The sequence below is a fragment of the Macaca thibetana genome, chromosome 14 (genome assembly GCF_024542745.1).
Source record: "Macaca thibetana thibetana isolate TM-01 chromosome 14, ASM2454274v1, whole genome shotgun sequence".
Classification (NCBI taxonomy): Eukaryota; Metazoa; Chordata; class Mammalia; order Primates; family Cercopithecidae; genus Macaca; species Macaca thibetana.
The window spans coordinates 70,093,518-70,108,765 of NC_065591.1; the positions used below are offsets into that span (position 1 = coordinate 70,093,518).

General features: G+C 45.1%; 3 protein-coding genes across 3 annotated transcripts in view; all 3 read right to left on the reverse strand.

Moving 5' to 3' along the window:
- Positions 1-11,303, reverse strand: part of CLNS1A (chloride nucleotide-sensitive channel 1A) — an 820,929-nt gene extending 809,626 nt beyond the window's left edge. Inside the window, exon 1 of the mRNA XM_050757498.1 lies at positions 11,300-11,303. The gene's annotated coding sequence lies outside the window, so the exon portion shown is untranslated. The remainder of the gene's footprint in view (positions 1-11,299) is intronic.
- The window catches only part of GAB2 (GRB2 associated binding protein 2), a 210,826-nt gene extending 199,222 nt beyond the window's left edge, over positions 1-11,604 (reverse strand). Inside the window, exon 1 of the mRNA XM_050757470.1 lies at positions 11,431-11,604. Coding sequence (XP_050613427.1) covers positions 11,431-11,508 — 78 coding nt within the window. The 5' untranslated portion in view covers positions 11,509-11,604. The remainder of the gene's footprint in view (positions 1-11,430) is intronic.
- KCTD21 (potassium channel tetramerization domain containing 21) overlaps positions 1-15,248 on the reverse strand; it is a 540,409-nt gene that overhangs the window by 241,320 nt on the left and 283,841 nt on the right. The window lies entirely within an intron of this gene.

The window sequence follows — 15,248 nt, forward strand, 5'->3', positions numbered from 1 at the left end:
TTAACAGAAAACCACTCATTATACAAAGAATGAGGAAGATCTCAAATGGAATGAAAAAGACAATCAACAGATGCCAACACTGAGGTAACAAAGCTGTTAGAATTATCTTTCATGTATTTTAAAGGAGTCGTCATAAAAATGCAGGTACAAACATGCTTGGAACAAATGGAAAATTGGAAAGCCTCCAAAAAGAAACAGAAAGTCTCAGTAAAGAAATAGAAGATGTAAAGAAAAACCAAATGGAATTTTAGAACTGAAAAATATAACCAAAATAAAAAGTTCATCAGTGAGCTCAACAGCAGAATAGTGAGAACAGAGAAAAAGAATCAGTGAATGGGAAAACAGGACAGTAGAAATAACCCAATATGAACAACACAGAGAAGAAAGACTGAAAAAAAATGACCAGAGTCTACAGAAGCTATGGAACCACAACAAAAGATCTAACAATTGTGTCACTGGATTCTTGGAAAAAGAGAAGAAAGAGGGTAGGACTGAACAAGCACTTGAAACAATGGGTGAAAACTTCTCAAATGTAATAAGAAGATAAACCTTCAGATTCAGTAGGTTTAGTGAGTTCCAAACAGGATAAACTCAAAAATTTCCACACCAAGACACATCGCAAAGTTCTTAAAGAGAAAAAAAATCATTGAACACATCCAGAGAAAAAGACGGGAGCAGGTCGTGGTGGCTCACTCCTGTAATCCTAGTACTTTGGGAGGCTGAGGTGGGTGCATCACCTGAAGTCAGGAGTTCAAGACCAGCCTGGCCAACATAGTGAAACCCTGTCTGTACTAAAAATACAGTAAGTTAGCTGGGTGTGGTGGCGAGCACCTATAATCCCAGCCACCAGGGAGGCTGAGGCAGGAGAATTGCTTGAACCTGGGAGGCAGACATTGCAGTGAGCCCAGATCGTGCCATTGCACTCCAGCCTGGGCAACAAGAGCGAAACTCTGTCAAGAAAGACAGAAAGAAAGCAAGATAGAAAGAAAGAAAGACAGAAAGAAAGAAAGACAAGAAGACAGGAAGACAGAAAGACAGAAAAGACAGAAAGAAATGGCATTTTACCTCCTGACAGAAAGCAATTGGAATGACCATGGATTTTTCATTAGAAACTATGCAGGCCAGAAGGAAAGAATGCAATATTTTACAGGTGCTCAAAGAAAAGAAGTGTCAACTCAATAATTCAATATCCAGTGAAAACATCAGAATGAAGGTGAAAATGAGACCTTTTCAGATGAAGGAAACAAAGATAATTTATCACTGGCAGGTCTACCCTAAAGAATGGCTAAAGGAAGTTCTCTAAACAGAAAGGAAATGAAAAAAAGAGGAACCTGAAAACATCAGCAAAGAAAGTACACAGTAAACAAAAATGTAATAAAATAGTCTTTCCTTCTCCTTTTGAATTTTCCAAATTAGGTTTAATGATTGAAGCAAAAATTATAGCACTGTCTGATACAGAAAAAATATTTAAGACAATCATACATGGAAGACGGCAAAAGCACATAAAGGGAGGTAAGGTTTCTACACTTAAACTTGTAAAATGATGATACAGACTTCATTTAGATTATAAGAAGACACCAACTGATTGTTGTATGTACAGTATAATACCTAGAGCAACCACTAAAAAAGCTGTATAGAGAGAGACACTCAAAAACACTATATAAATTAAAATAGAATTCTAAAAAATATTCAAGAAACTCACAGGAAGGCAAGAAGAATACAAACAAAAACAGAACACAAAAAATAAAATGGCAGAACTAAACTCTAACATATTAGAAATTACATTAAATGTAAATTTAAATATGCCAATTAAGACATAAATCGGCAGAGTGGATTAAAAACATGCACCATGATATGGTTTGGGTATGCGTCCCTGCCCAAATCTGATGTCAAACTGTAATCCCCAAATATTGGAGGTGAGGCCTGATGGGAAATGATTGGATTATGGAGGTGGATTTCCCCTTTGGTGCTGTTCTTGTGATAGTGAATTATTGTGATATCTGGTTATTTAAAAGTGTGTAGCACCTCTCCCCTCACTCTCTTCCTCCTGCTCCAGCCATGTAAGATGTGCTTACTTCTCCTTCACCTCCCACCATGATTGTAAGTTTCCTGAGGCCTCCCCAGCCATGCTTCCTACACAGCTTGTGGAACTGTGAGCCAATTAAACCTCTTTTCTTGATAAATTACCCACTCTCAGGTAGTTCTTTACAGCAGTGCAGGAACGGATTAATACACCCCAACAATATGCCACCTATAAGAAATCACTTCAAATACAATGATATGGGTAGGTTGAAAGTAAATGGATGGAAAAAGATGTATCATGTGAATATCAATAAAAGGAAAGCAGGAATAATTGTATTATCAGATATAGGCTATAATAATAGACAACAAGTAGACAGAGCGAAAAAAATTACCAGAGACTCTAAAATATGTGAAACACTGCTGGGTACAGTGGCTCAAGCCTGTAATCCCAGCACTTTGGGAGGCTGAGGCAGGCGGATCACCTGAGGTTGGGAGTTCGAGACCAGCCTGACTAACATGTAGAAACTCTGTCTCTATTAAAAATACAAAATTAGCCGGGTGTGGTGGCACATGCCTGTAATCCCAACTACTTGGGAGGCTGAAGCAGGAGAATTGCTTGCACCCAGGAGGCAGAGGCTGCGGAGAGCCAAGATCGTGCTATTGCACTCCAGCGTGGGCAACAACAGCAGAACTCCATCTCCAAAAAATAAAAAATAAAAAAATAAAATATGTGAAATAAAAACTGACAGAACTGAAATGGGAAATGGAAATATTCACAATTATAGTTGGAAACTTCAACCCCTATCTCTCAACAATCGACAGAAGAACTGGATAGAAAAATCAGCAAGGATATAGAATTAAATGTATCACTATCAAATATCTAATTGACATTTATAAAATACTTTACCCAATAATCGCAGAATAAACATTCTTTTCAAAGTACCCATGGAACCTAAAGCAAGATAGACCACATTTTCAGCCATAAACAAACCTTAACAAGTTAAAAATAATTGAAATCAAACAGAACTTACTCTACTCCCACAATGAACTCCAACTAAAAGTCAGAAACAGAAAAATAATGGGAAAATCTCCAAACATTTGGAAACCAAACAATGTACTTGTAAATAATTCACGGTCAAAGAGGAAAGTCTCAAGTTAAAAAAAAAAAACAAAAAAACACTGAGCAAATAAAAATTGAAAATGCAACTTAACAATATTAGTGGGACACAGCTAAAGCAGTGCTGAGGGGGAAATTTATAGCACTAAATGAATACATTAAGAGGAAAAGTCTCAAATGAATAATTTAAACTCCTATATAAAAAACATCAGAGGCCGGGTACAGTGGCTCATGCCTGTAATTGCAGCACTTTGGGAGGCCAAAGTGGGCAGATCACTTAAGGTCAGGGGTTTGAGACCAGCCTGGCCAATATGGTGAAACCCTGTCTCTACTAAAAATATAAAAATCAGCTGGGCATTGTGGCACATGCCTGCAATCCCGGCTGCTCGGGAGGCTGAGGCAGGATAATTGCTTGAACCTGGGAGGTGGAGGTTGCAGTGAGCTGAGATCGTGCCATTGCACTCCAGCCCGGGTGACAGAGTGACATCCTGACTCAAAAAACAAACAAAAAATAATAATGAAGCAATGTTGGTATGCAGGAATAAGAGTTAAAAAAATAAATAAAGCAGTAGACCCACTACAGACCCTGCAGACACTGAAAGCATAATACAGGATACTATAACTCCACTCACATGTATATGACAAATTAGACAAAACGGACCAATTTCTTGAAAAACATAAACTTCTATAATTCACTCAATATGAAGTAGATAATTTGAATAACCCTGTATCTATTAAGGAAATTACATTAAAAATGTAAAAAATTCCTAACAAAGACATTTCCAGATCCAGATGGTTTAATCTGGAGAATTCTACCAAAGGTTTAAAGAATTATACCAGTTCTACACCATCTCTTCCAGAAGGCTAGACATGGTGGTTCACACCTATAATCCCAGCACTTTGGGAAGCCAAGGCGGGAGGACTGCTTAAGCTCAGGAGTTTGAGACCAGCCTGGGCAACATAGGAAGACCCTGTCTCTACAATTAATAAAAAAAATTAGCCAGGTACGGTGGTAGGCAGCTGTCGTCCCAATTACTTGGGAGGCTGAGACAGTAGGATCCCCTGAGCCCAGGAATTTGAGGCTGCAGTGAGCCATGACTGTGCTACTGTCGCCAGCCCAGGTGACACAGCAAGACTCTGTCAGGGTGGGGAGTGGGGGGTTGGGGGAGGGCGGGGAGAAGAAAAGAAAAAAAGAAATCAAGGAAGACAATATAAATAAATGTAAAATAAATTCATGGACTAGAAGATTTAATATAGTAAAGCTGTAATTTCTTTCTAAATTGGTACACAGGCTTAATGCACTTCCTATCAAAACCTCAGCAAGACTTTTTTTTTGCATAAACAAGATTATTCTAAAATTTGTATTGAAAGGAAAAGAAAATAGAATAGCTAAAACACTTTGAAAAATAAGAATAAAGTAGAGGAATCAGGCTACCAGATTTCAAGACTTACAATATAGCTATAGTTGGCAAGATTATGTGGTACTTGCAGAGGGATAGACACATGGAAAAATGGACCAAAAGAGAGACCAGAAACAGACCCACACAAATATGTACAACTGAAAAGACGAAAAAGGGAAGAAGAATGGCTTTGTCAACAACAATGACAACAATAAAAGAACCTCAATCTAAGTCTCACATCTTACATGAAAATTAACTCACAGTGGATCATGGACTTAAAGGAAAAACGAAACCTATAAAATGTGTAGGAAAAAAGAAAACCAGGAAAGTCAGGCACAGTGGCTCACGCCTGTTACGCCAGCACTTTGGGAGGCCAAGGCGGGCGGATCACGAGGTCAAGAGATTGAGACCATCCTGGTCAACATCCTGAAACCCTGTCTCTACTAAAAATACAAAAATGAGCTGGTCGTGGTGGCGCACGCCTGTAATCCCAGCTACTCAGGAGGCTGAGGCAGGAGAATCACTTGAACCTGGGAAGCGGAGGTTGCAGTGAGCCAACATTGTGCCACTGCACTCCAGCCTGGCGATAGAGCGAGAATCCAACTCAAAAAAGAAATAACAACAAAAAAGAGAATCACTTGAACCCGGGGAGCCAAGATCATGCCATTGCACTCCAGCCTGGGCAACAAGAGCAAAACTCTGTCTCAAAAAAAAAAAAACAAAAAAAAAAAACCTATATAGAAAATACTGAAAATACTTGAAGACATTTGACCAAAGAGGATATACAGATGGCAAATAATCATATGAAAAGATGTTCAGCATCATTAACCACAAGGGAAATGTAAATGAGAACTAATGGGTGAATGGTTAAATAAACAGACTGTGGTACATCCATACCATGAAACACTACCTAGCAATAAAAAACAGTAACTGTTGATACATGAAATGAGGATGAATCTCCAGAGAATTATGCTGAATAAAAAAAAGTTCAAAATCTTAAGTACTGCATGAATCCATTTAAATAACACACATGAAACATCGGAGAACAGATTAGTGGTTGTCATAGATTAAGGATGTGGTAGAGGTGGGATGGTAGTGAATATGATTATAGAAGGGCAACATACAAACTACTATCGTAATGGAAGTGTACTGTATCTTGACTGTATCATTGTCAATATACTGATTGTGATATTGGAGTATAGTTTTGAAAGATGTTGCCATTAAGGAAAACTGGATAATGGTTGCATAAATCTTTACTATTTCTTACAACTAGATGTGCATATAGAATTACCTCAAAATGAAATGTTTAATTTTTTTTTTTTTTTTTTTTTTTTTGAGACGGAGTCTCGCTCTGTCGCCCAGGCTGGAGTGCAGTGGCCGGATCTCAGCTCACTGCAAGCTCCGCCTCCCGGGTTCCCGCCATTCTCCTGCCTCAGCCTCCCGAGTAGCTGGGACTACAGGCGCGCGCCACCTCGCCCGGCTAGTTTTTTTTGTATTTTTTAGTAGAGACGGGGTTTCACGGTGTTAGCCAGGATGGTCTCGATCTCCTGACCTCGTGATCCACCCGTCTCGGCCTCCCAAAGTGCTGGGATTACAGGCTTGAGCCACCGCACCTGGCCTCATGTTTAATTTTTTTTAAAAGCCCAGGCTTTAGGACAAAGCTAGATGACTTTGGGCAAGTCGCTTCCATTATTATACACTAAATTACTACATTAAAAGATCAATGGTCTAAGTATAGTGCCTGGTACAAAGTAAGTGCTCAACAGATGGCTACTAAAATAATTAATCCTAAAAGTCATGGCAGTGGGGATGAAGAAGCGTATAAACAAAAGATATTTAGATGATACCACTAACAGGTTTTGGTGACAGATTAGATGTGGGATCGTGGGTGACAGGGAGTCAAAGATGATTCCCAAGTTTCTCATTTGAACAAGTGGGTGCTTAGTGGCACTGTTTACTGAGCAGATGTGGAGTCAAGAGATGAACAAAGAAGAGTTTAGTTTTGGAAGTGGTTTGTGTTGACTGGGAAACATTCAAATAGAGATGCCCAGTTAACACTTGGATATGTAAGTCTGAAGTTCAGAACACAACTCTGAGATGGAAATTTAACTTGATGACCACCATGCAAATGATAACTGAAGCCAGTAGAATGGACAAGTTTGCCAAAGGGCAGAAATCACAAAGCCATTATAACTATAAAGGAGCTTCAACCGTTTTTTTGTTTTGTTTTGTTTTTTTGTTTTTGAGACGGAGTCTAGCTCTGTCACCCAGGCTGGAGTGCAGTGGCGCAATCTCTGTTCACCGCAAGCTCCGCCTCCCAGGTTCATGCCATTCTCCTGCCTCGGCCTCCCAAGTAGCTGGGACTACAGGTACCTGCTACCATGACCGGCTAGTTTTTTTTATTTTTATTTTTTTAGTAGAGACGGGGTTTCACCGTGTTAGCCAGGATGGTCTCGATCTCCTGACCTCGTGATCTGCCCGCCTCAGCCTCTCAGCACACCTGGCCAGGAGCTTCAACCTTTAAGGACTGGATAAAGGGGTCAGTCTAGCAAAGGAGATACAGAGTAGCCAGAAAAGGAGAAAAAACAGGCATTTATAGTGTCAGCCAAGACAAGAGGAAGGTGTTTTAAAAAAGAGTGGTCAACTATGACCAAGCAGTGAAGAGATTAATTAAAATGAGGAGTAAAAAAATCATCCTCTGAATTTAGTGACCTGGGTATCGCTGCTGCCTTTGTGAGAATAGCTCTGGTAAATAACAAAGTAGGTTTCCACTGCAGCAGACTGAGAAGAAGGTGGGAGAAAGGAAGACTGCATAAACCACCACCAAGTTTACCCTGAAGAAAAGGAGAGAGTACAGAGAGGGAAAGAAATTGAAGATGTGTTACAGGATAAGAATTATTTGAGTAGGGAGGAGAAGATATGATTCAAAGTATAAGTAGCAAGATTAGCTCAGATAGAAGACGCACTTCATCCACTCTAAGGAAACCACAAAGGAACTACGCAGGCTGGGCGTGGTGGCTCATGTCTGTAATCCCAGCACTTCAGGAGGCTGAGGTGGGCGGATCACCGGAGGTCAGGAGTTCAAGACTAGCCTGACCAACGTGGTCAAGCCTCATCTCTACTAAAAATACAAAATTAGCCAGGCGTGGTGGCGCATGCCTATAATCCCAGCTACTTGGGAGGCTGAGGCAGGAGAACCGCTTAAACCCAGGAGGCAGAGGTTGCAGTGAGCCCAGACTGTGCCGTTGCACTCCAGCCTAGGCAACAAGAGCGAACCTCTGTCAAAAAAAAAAAAAAGAAAGAAACAAGAAAGAAAGGAACTAGGCAGATATAGGTAAATTTGAAAGTGTGGCCATTCATGGTACGTACAGATAACTACTCCCTCATCATTTCAATTTTCTTTGTGAAGGAGAAGGCAAAGCCATTGCTAAGACTGAAAGGCTGGATTAATGTTCTTTCTTTTTATTTACTGAATTTTTATTCCAAGCACCTGATGAAGTACCTAGGACATAGATTTAATAAGTATATTTAATAAATACAATGGAAATAAACAATTACTGTTACCTTAATGCAGTTGTTCATTAAAATTTGTGCACAACTTTCAAGTTAGCCACTAGGGGGCAGTCTGCCAATTTTATTCCCTAAATCTTTTAACCCAGTGAAATTGAAAACTACAATGCAGTGTAGGTCATATTAATAAAATGTTTTTCCTCAAGAAAATTCTGTTTAAGATTTATATACATGTACGTGTATATGCATTTGCATGCACACGCATACACACACAAATACACTGAGGCACGATGGGAGGGTTGTTACTCCTGCCAACCTCCCACTGCAACCGTATCAGGATGCCCCAGGGGCAATAGTCAGCATTTTCCAAAGTCATTTTTTGTAATTTCTCCAGGGCACTCAGCAAATAGCAGATAGATCTTTTATACTTATAATTAACTAGAAAAGGCTGATGAAAAAATCCCTGAAAACTAATTGCTCAAACATTTGCCTTTGCTTCTTCTAAGATGTTTCCCCCCTCTGCACCTCCTTGTCTTTCTGAATTAAATAAGTTTTTTGTTTTTCTTTGAAATGGAGTCTCATTCTCTCACCCAGGCTGGAGTGCAGTGGTGCAATCTCGGCTCGCTGCAACTAAAAGGCTGAATTAATGTTCTTTCTTTTTATTTACTGAATTTTTATTCCAAGCACCTGATGAAGCCTCCCAGGCTCACGCAATTCTCATGTCTCAGCCTCCTGAGTAACTGGGACTACAGGTGCCCTCCACAACGCCCAGCTAATTTTTGTATTTATGGTAAAGACGGGGTTTTGGCCAGGCTGGTCTCGAATTTCTGACCTCCAGTGATCTGCCGGCCTCAGCCTCCCAAAGTGCTGGGATTACAGGCATAAACCACTGCGCCCAGCCTTCGAATTAAATCAGTTTTTAAAAAAATCGTTTTAAATAGTTATAACCTAGTTCATCAACTACTTTTTCCCCTTATCTCATATGCTTGAGGCATTCTTATAAAGAGGATTTCTCAGTACAATATAACATGACTATGATGTATACCAGAAGCAGCAGCTACTTTGGGGTAAATATACAGCCATTAGGCTGGGTTTCCAAGTTTGGTTCTGATGAACTCGGGCCTCTACTGAAATAAGCAAACTAGCAGAGTTTTAACTTACAACAGGATGCAAAAATTCTTAATGCCCCCAAAAACAGTAGACGTAAAAGAATACTGTTCCCCAGAAGCTTAAGGTTACACAGATCAGCAGTTTCAACTGGGGGGAAACTGAACTTTCGAAAGGGCAGAGGCTTCCAGTCATGTAAGTGAACACATCACATCCTGGCCTAAGAAAAGCTGTTACTGAAAGCTGTTAAGGTCTGACACCTGATGGGCTGAAGGTGCATGGAAGATGGGAAAGAGAGGCTAAGGCCATCACACGATTCTAGATTCGTTCAAATGAGCGAAAAAGGTGCTTGACCCAAATGCCTCCAAACCTGGTTTTTTTGAACTAAAGTTGTTTGGGAACAAAAACACCCAAGAAATGGGTCATAAAGAGAGTCTGGGTGAGCGTTCAAGGAGCGGTAAGTCAAATGGAGATACAATGTCATACTGTTTGCAAATTGTTTCAAAAACAAGTTTCAAGGTTTAGTGTAGTGTTCAAATTTGAAAACTAAGGGTCATTTTTTTTTTTTTTTTTTTTTTACTGTGGACACTCTATTCCACTAGCTTGTATGGAAATCTATTTGTAAAGATAATTTTTGGAAGCTCTTTGGGACAAAGTTTTAAAAATATTTATTAAATTGTTAATAGTAAATCACTGCTCCTTAATCCTAATTAAAGTATTCAACCTTCCTAACGAACTGATACAAGCCTGAAGAGGAAAAAAGTGTATTTCTTAATAATTATACTTTGGCTACATAGACACTCCTAAAAATGAGCTTTCAAACTGAGATGAACAATTCACTGCTTCATCCCTCCTATAAATCCACGTCCACTTTCAAAAGTCATGTGCTAAATCAGAATTTTTTTTTTTCCTAGCAAACATCTACGTAAGAGCCTGATTTCATTGACACACACACTTGCACTCCGCAACAACAACACTTCCTTTGAAAAACAGAATGTCACTTCCTCAGTCCAGAGGCCAGAAGTCCCTTGATTCTGATCTGGGGAGCCAAGACAGGAAATTCTGGTAGGCTTCTGCTTCTCCCCCCATGGACAGCCACTGGTGCAGCTGACAGAGGGCAGGGTCTATTCCGAGCTCCCTTGATGCACTGCAGCTGGAGGCAACGGCTCCCTTCCAGGCTGTGGGAGTGATCCCGGAGTCCGGCACCACAGCCCGTTAAACAAGGGCATTTCATGGGAAAAGGAGAGGGAGCAGATGAGAGACCTTGAAACCTTCCAGCCACCTTACCCCCACTTCCAAACTCCCGCGACTACCCCAGGACCATTTCGGCAAAATCTCAGTAACTGGCACCATCTTGTACTTTGACCTCACCAGGCAAGGCATCCTCTGGGGAGAGGGGTTAAAAAAAAAAAAAAAAAGCCAGAACTCCACGGCTCAGCGCCACGCCGTTCCACCTCCCCCAAACTGCCAGTTCCCCACCTAGAGGGAAGAGGCTGTTCCAGCGATGTCAGTAAACACTGTGGGTTGGCAACACCTGGGCGCCGAGAGCCTCGATCTCTCCCGACCCCAGACAACCGGGAGCTGCCAGGTCCCAAACCCGGGCCAGCCACGGGGACCAAACTGCAGTGTCACACCGGGGTCGGGGGAGGCGCCTGTGAGAGACGAACGGAATAAAGGGAGAGAAGGGGGACAAACAAATGAGTCACTTAATACAAGGGCTGCACATGCCGCTGACGCTGCCGGTGATGCAGCCGCGGACGGAGTGAGGCCGGCGGCCGGGAGGGGCGGGCGGAGAAAGGGAAGGAGAGGGCGTGAGGCGCTCGCCCTTTGTGGGGCCGTCCGCGCGGGCCCACAGCCTACGCCCCCCTTTCCCGCCCTCTCCCGGACCTGTGAGCTGAAGCTGCTAGGGGCCGCCGCGGAGCCCCAGCCCCGAGAGTCAACTCTCTCGGTCTCCAGAAGCCATCAATACAAACTTCGACACTATATTTAGTTTACGGGCAGACCGCCTGGGGAGGCGCCGACGCCGCGCCCGCCTGGCGGAGCAAGAGCCGCAGCCTCAACCTGCCGCCCGCCCCGCCCCGCCCCTCGGCGGCGCACCTGTGACAGGTGTGCAGGTACCCCACACGACCCTGGCCGCTCCTCGCCCCCGGCCCCCGCGGCTCCGGGCCCGAGCTCCCCAGCCTGCCGCCCCTCCGGGAGCCCCCCGCCCCTCCGCAGGCCCCGGAGCGCCCCCCGCCCGCCCGCCCGCCCCTCGGCGGCCGCGCCCGCACTCACATAGCGCCTCAACTTCTTCTCGGGAGGCGATTTCCTCAGCCAGCCGGTGCACACCACGTCGCCGCCGCCGCCGCTCATGCTGCCGGCCTGGAGCCCGCCGCTGGGTCGCGCGGACTAGGGCGCGGGCTCGGGCAGCTGGGGCAGCGGCCGGCGGTGCGCAGCTCGCGGGAGGCCAGGGGCGGGGCGGGCGGCCCGGCGGGGACTAGGCGGCGCGGCGCGCGCCCGGCGGCCTCGCGCGCGCCCGCTCCCCCGCCCCGAGCGCGCGCAATCCGCACTCTCCGCCGGGCCGCCGCGGGGGCAGTTGCAGCGGGAAGGCCGGCGCGCTCGCCACGCCCGCTCCCGCCGCGCCCCCGAGGCCGCCGCGCACGCGGACGCGGGGCTGGGGATCCGCCAGGACACAGAAAGCCACCGCCGCCGGCGAGCCCCGGAATCTCGCTTTCTCCTGAGGCCTCAAGCCGCGGGCGCGGAGGCCGGGGAGGCGGCCGCGCCCCTGGCGCTGGCGGGCGTGCGGAGAAGGGACTGCGCGCCCTCCGTCGTCGATCGATTTTTCACCGAGCGTCGACGGGGAAGGGATCCGAGGGTTGCTCGCGTTTCCGATCCATTCTGCGGGTCAGGTTCCTGCTGAAAGGAGGGACCCCTTCCCAGTAAGAAGTTCCTTAACTCTGGCGCCCCTCGGCGGGAGGAGGAGACGGACCTACTACGCGCCGGAGCCTTTGCACTCTTGGCTTACAGGATTGTCTTCAGTATTGTTCCCATTTTATGGACTGCCTAAGGGCAAGGGCTTGTACAAAGCCTAGCCAAGTTTCCAATTCAGGTGTGTGGGGGAGGAGGGGTCCCAGTCATCCTCTATTCAAAATGAGGGCATTGCCTTAATGGGATCAACCTGGGAGCCTCTCATTGCCTGGAAACAAAGTCCAGCTGAGTCCCTCCTACATTGCCTCTAGGAAAACAGTTTAGTATAGAAAACTCGCATGATTTGTAGAATGGAAGAAGCAAACCTAGTAAATATATTTCATAGTGAATTGGAAGGCAAGGTCAAGTGTAGAAGAACAAGAAATTGGGGTCCAAATTCCCCAACGTCCCCGCTCATTGACAGTGTCTCTCCAAGCAGCATTAAAAGGCAGGTCCTCCCTAACTTCTCTGATAAGTGGATAGTATCCTGTTTATTCAATGGGGAACCGTGCTGTGTGGACAGATGAATTGGAGAAGCAGCATCTTGCACTGCCCCACACAACCTTAGACTAAAGCTGTTTTGTTCATTTCTGTCTCTGTGCAGCTGAGATGTTTCAAGCAGTTGGACATCATTTGGTCCAACAGATCTTGATTGGGTTGGGGGAAGTTCACCCTCCTCAGTTTGGAAAAGCGAATCCGCTATCACGTACTTAGCTCTTCTAGATACCCTAGGAGTTTTAGCAGTCAGTCTCCTGGATCTAACATTTCACTGACTTTCTTCAATATCCACTGTGCTGCTGGATGGGAAGTAAAGCCAGAACTGTTAGGCTGGGACCACAGCTCCCTTAACCTTCAAATTTGGGGATCCTTAAGTCACATATGAAGGGCCACCACCAGAATGATGGCCATTTTAACTTCTGGCTTTAAGTACCTTAAATCCCTGTAAGACATACAATACTTAACGTCTGCCAAATCAATCAGGAGGCGGTGACTCCCCACCAAAATAAACCCATCCTGACTTCATTCACATCTGAGTCATGGTGCCAAGTCCCAGGGATTGCAGAGTCGAAGAAATCTGCATGGTTTGGCTGCAGCTGAGGTTTGTGATGCAAGTCAGGCAGACGTATGCCCTATCTTCCCCCAGAAGAGTAGTCTTTTACATATCCTTTGATAGTTATATGATTCAATACACAGACTGGAAGGCTGTTTAGCAAGAGTTAGTTGGGGGTTAGGTAATATTCTGCCAGAAATTCTTTAAGGTCTTATTTTGTTTGTTTAGGAAAAGATGGTGTTATTTACAATTTCATGTAGAAATGGAAAAGTTTGATGTTTCTTGTTTGGCCAATGGCAGGAGGGACCTTGAAATGTGAATACAATAGTCACCACGTATCAGCTTTGGGAAGGGTTCTCTGAACATCTTTCCCCAAAGGTTAAAGGCAGGCTAGAGTGCAGTGGCGTGATCCTGGCTCACTGCCAGCTCTGCTTCTCGGGTTCAAGCCATTCTCCTGCCTCAGCCTCCCTAGGACTATAGGCGCCCGCCACCACGCCCAGCTAATGTTTTGTATTTTTTTTTTTTTTTTAGTAGAGATGGGGTTTCACCATGTTAGCCAGGATGGTCTCGATCTCCTGACTTCGTGATCCACCTGCCTCGGCCTCCGAAAGTTCTGGGATTACAGGCGTGAGCCACCGCGCCCGGCCGAAAGGGGCTTTTTCTCTGTGCTCTTCAGCTGGACTCCCATCCTGCGTTCCTCTTGCTGCCAGTGCCTATCTTGGACTGCATAGGAAGCAAGACTGCTGCTGAAGTCCCTGGCTGCACCCTGGAGTGGCTCAGTCTTTTGAGCCTGAGAGGCGTGCCAGGCCTGGAAACAGCCCTTGGACAGAAGGTTCCTGTCTGGGCCTTTACTAAGTCCTCTCCACTCCCTGCTGTGTGTGTCTGCTTAAATGCTCCCTGGTTTTTGCTGGGAAAAAAATGGAAAACAAATCATTTGAATGATTTACATGAAGATAGGCGCCATCTATCGGAACCAGTTGGGGTGACAATCCCCCCACCCCCAAGCCCTGAGCGGACATGCATCACTAGCCCATAATTTAGGCAATTTTGTTTAAAGACCACTGGTATTTCCTGGGGGAATTAATGGCCGGCTCCAAGAGTGCTTTGGGTCATTAATCTTATATTCTCATTAAATTCTCAGGAAATGACTATCTTATGAGGAGGGAGCACTGCAGAGATTAGAGAAATGCACACTGGGAGAGCATGGGTACCACTTTGGTCCCCGCTCCTAGCTACTCTCACTCCCCACAAAGCCTGGGGTTCTAAAGGGTGCACTGTGGCTTTGAGTGTTGTCAGCAACGTCCATCACTGCATCTGTGCGTGTCTGGGAGTTGAGGGTTTGTGGCCAGTGGCAGGTGCGTGGCTGGTGGAATGCTCCCAGAAACGGGTTGAAGGGCTGGAAGGAGAGCTGTCCTCAACTGCACACCAAGCTGGTGTGATTAATACCACCCACGCCAGGCCTGACGTCAGTGATTGGACTGGGGGTGGGGATGGATGTTTGTGTGCTAGCCCTTCTGCTTTTTCTCCCCTTCAATTTAGTTGACAGGTTAATTTCAGAACTGAGTGCTGCTTACCAAGGTCAGTGTGACCAGCTGAGCCACCTCAGCTGGTGTCTTTCAGGACACTCATCTCTCAGGCATATTAAGGTGTGTGCTTCTTTAACCCCTAGTTACTTGAGGCCCACATGGTTCCCTGTGTCAAATTACTCTAACTTACTCAAGTCAACTCTGGGCATCTGGTTGAGGATGAGATCTAGAAGTGGGATTGGGGTGGGGTTAAAGACCTAATTGGGTTTCCTCCCTGTCTGTGGCTAATAGTCTGAGAGTTACTTGACACTCTACCCAGTGGGAGACATTTTGAAAATAAACTTTTGGCCAGGCGTAGTGGCTCACGCCTGCAATCCCAACACTTTGGGACACTGAGGCCAGTGAATCACTTGAGGTCAGGAGTTTGAGACCACCCTGGCCAACATAGTGAAACCCCAGCTCTATTAAAAATACAAAAATTAGCGGGGTGTGGTGGCACACACCTGTAATCCCAGCTGCTTGGAAGGCTGAGGCAGAATTGCTGGAACCTGGGAGATGGAGGTTGCAAT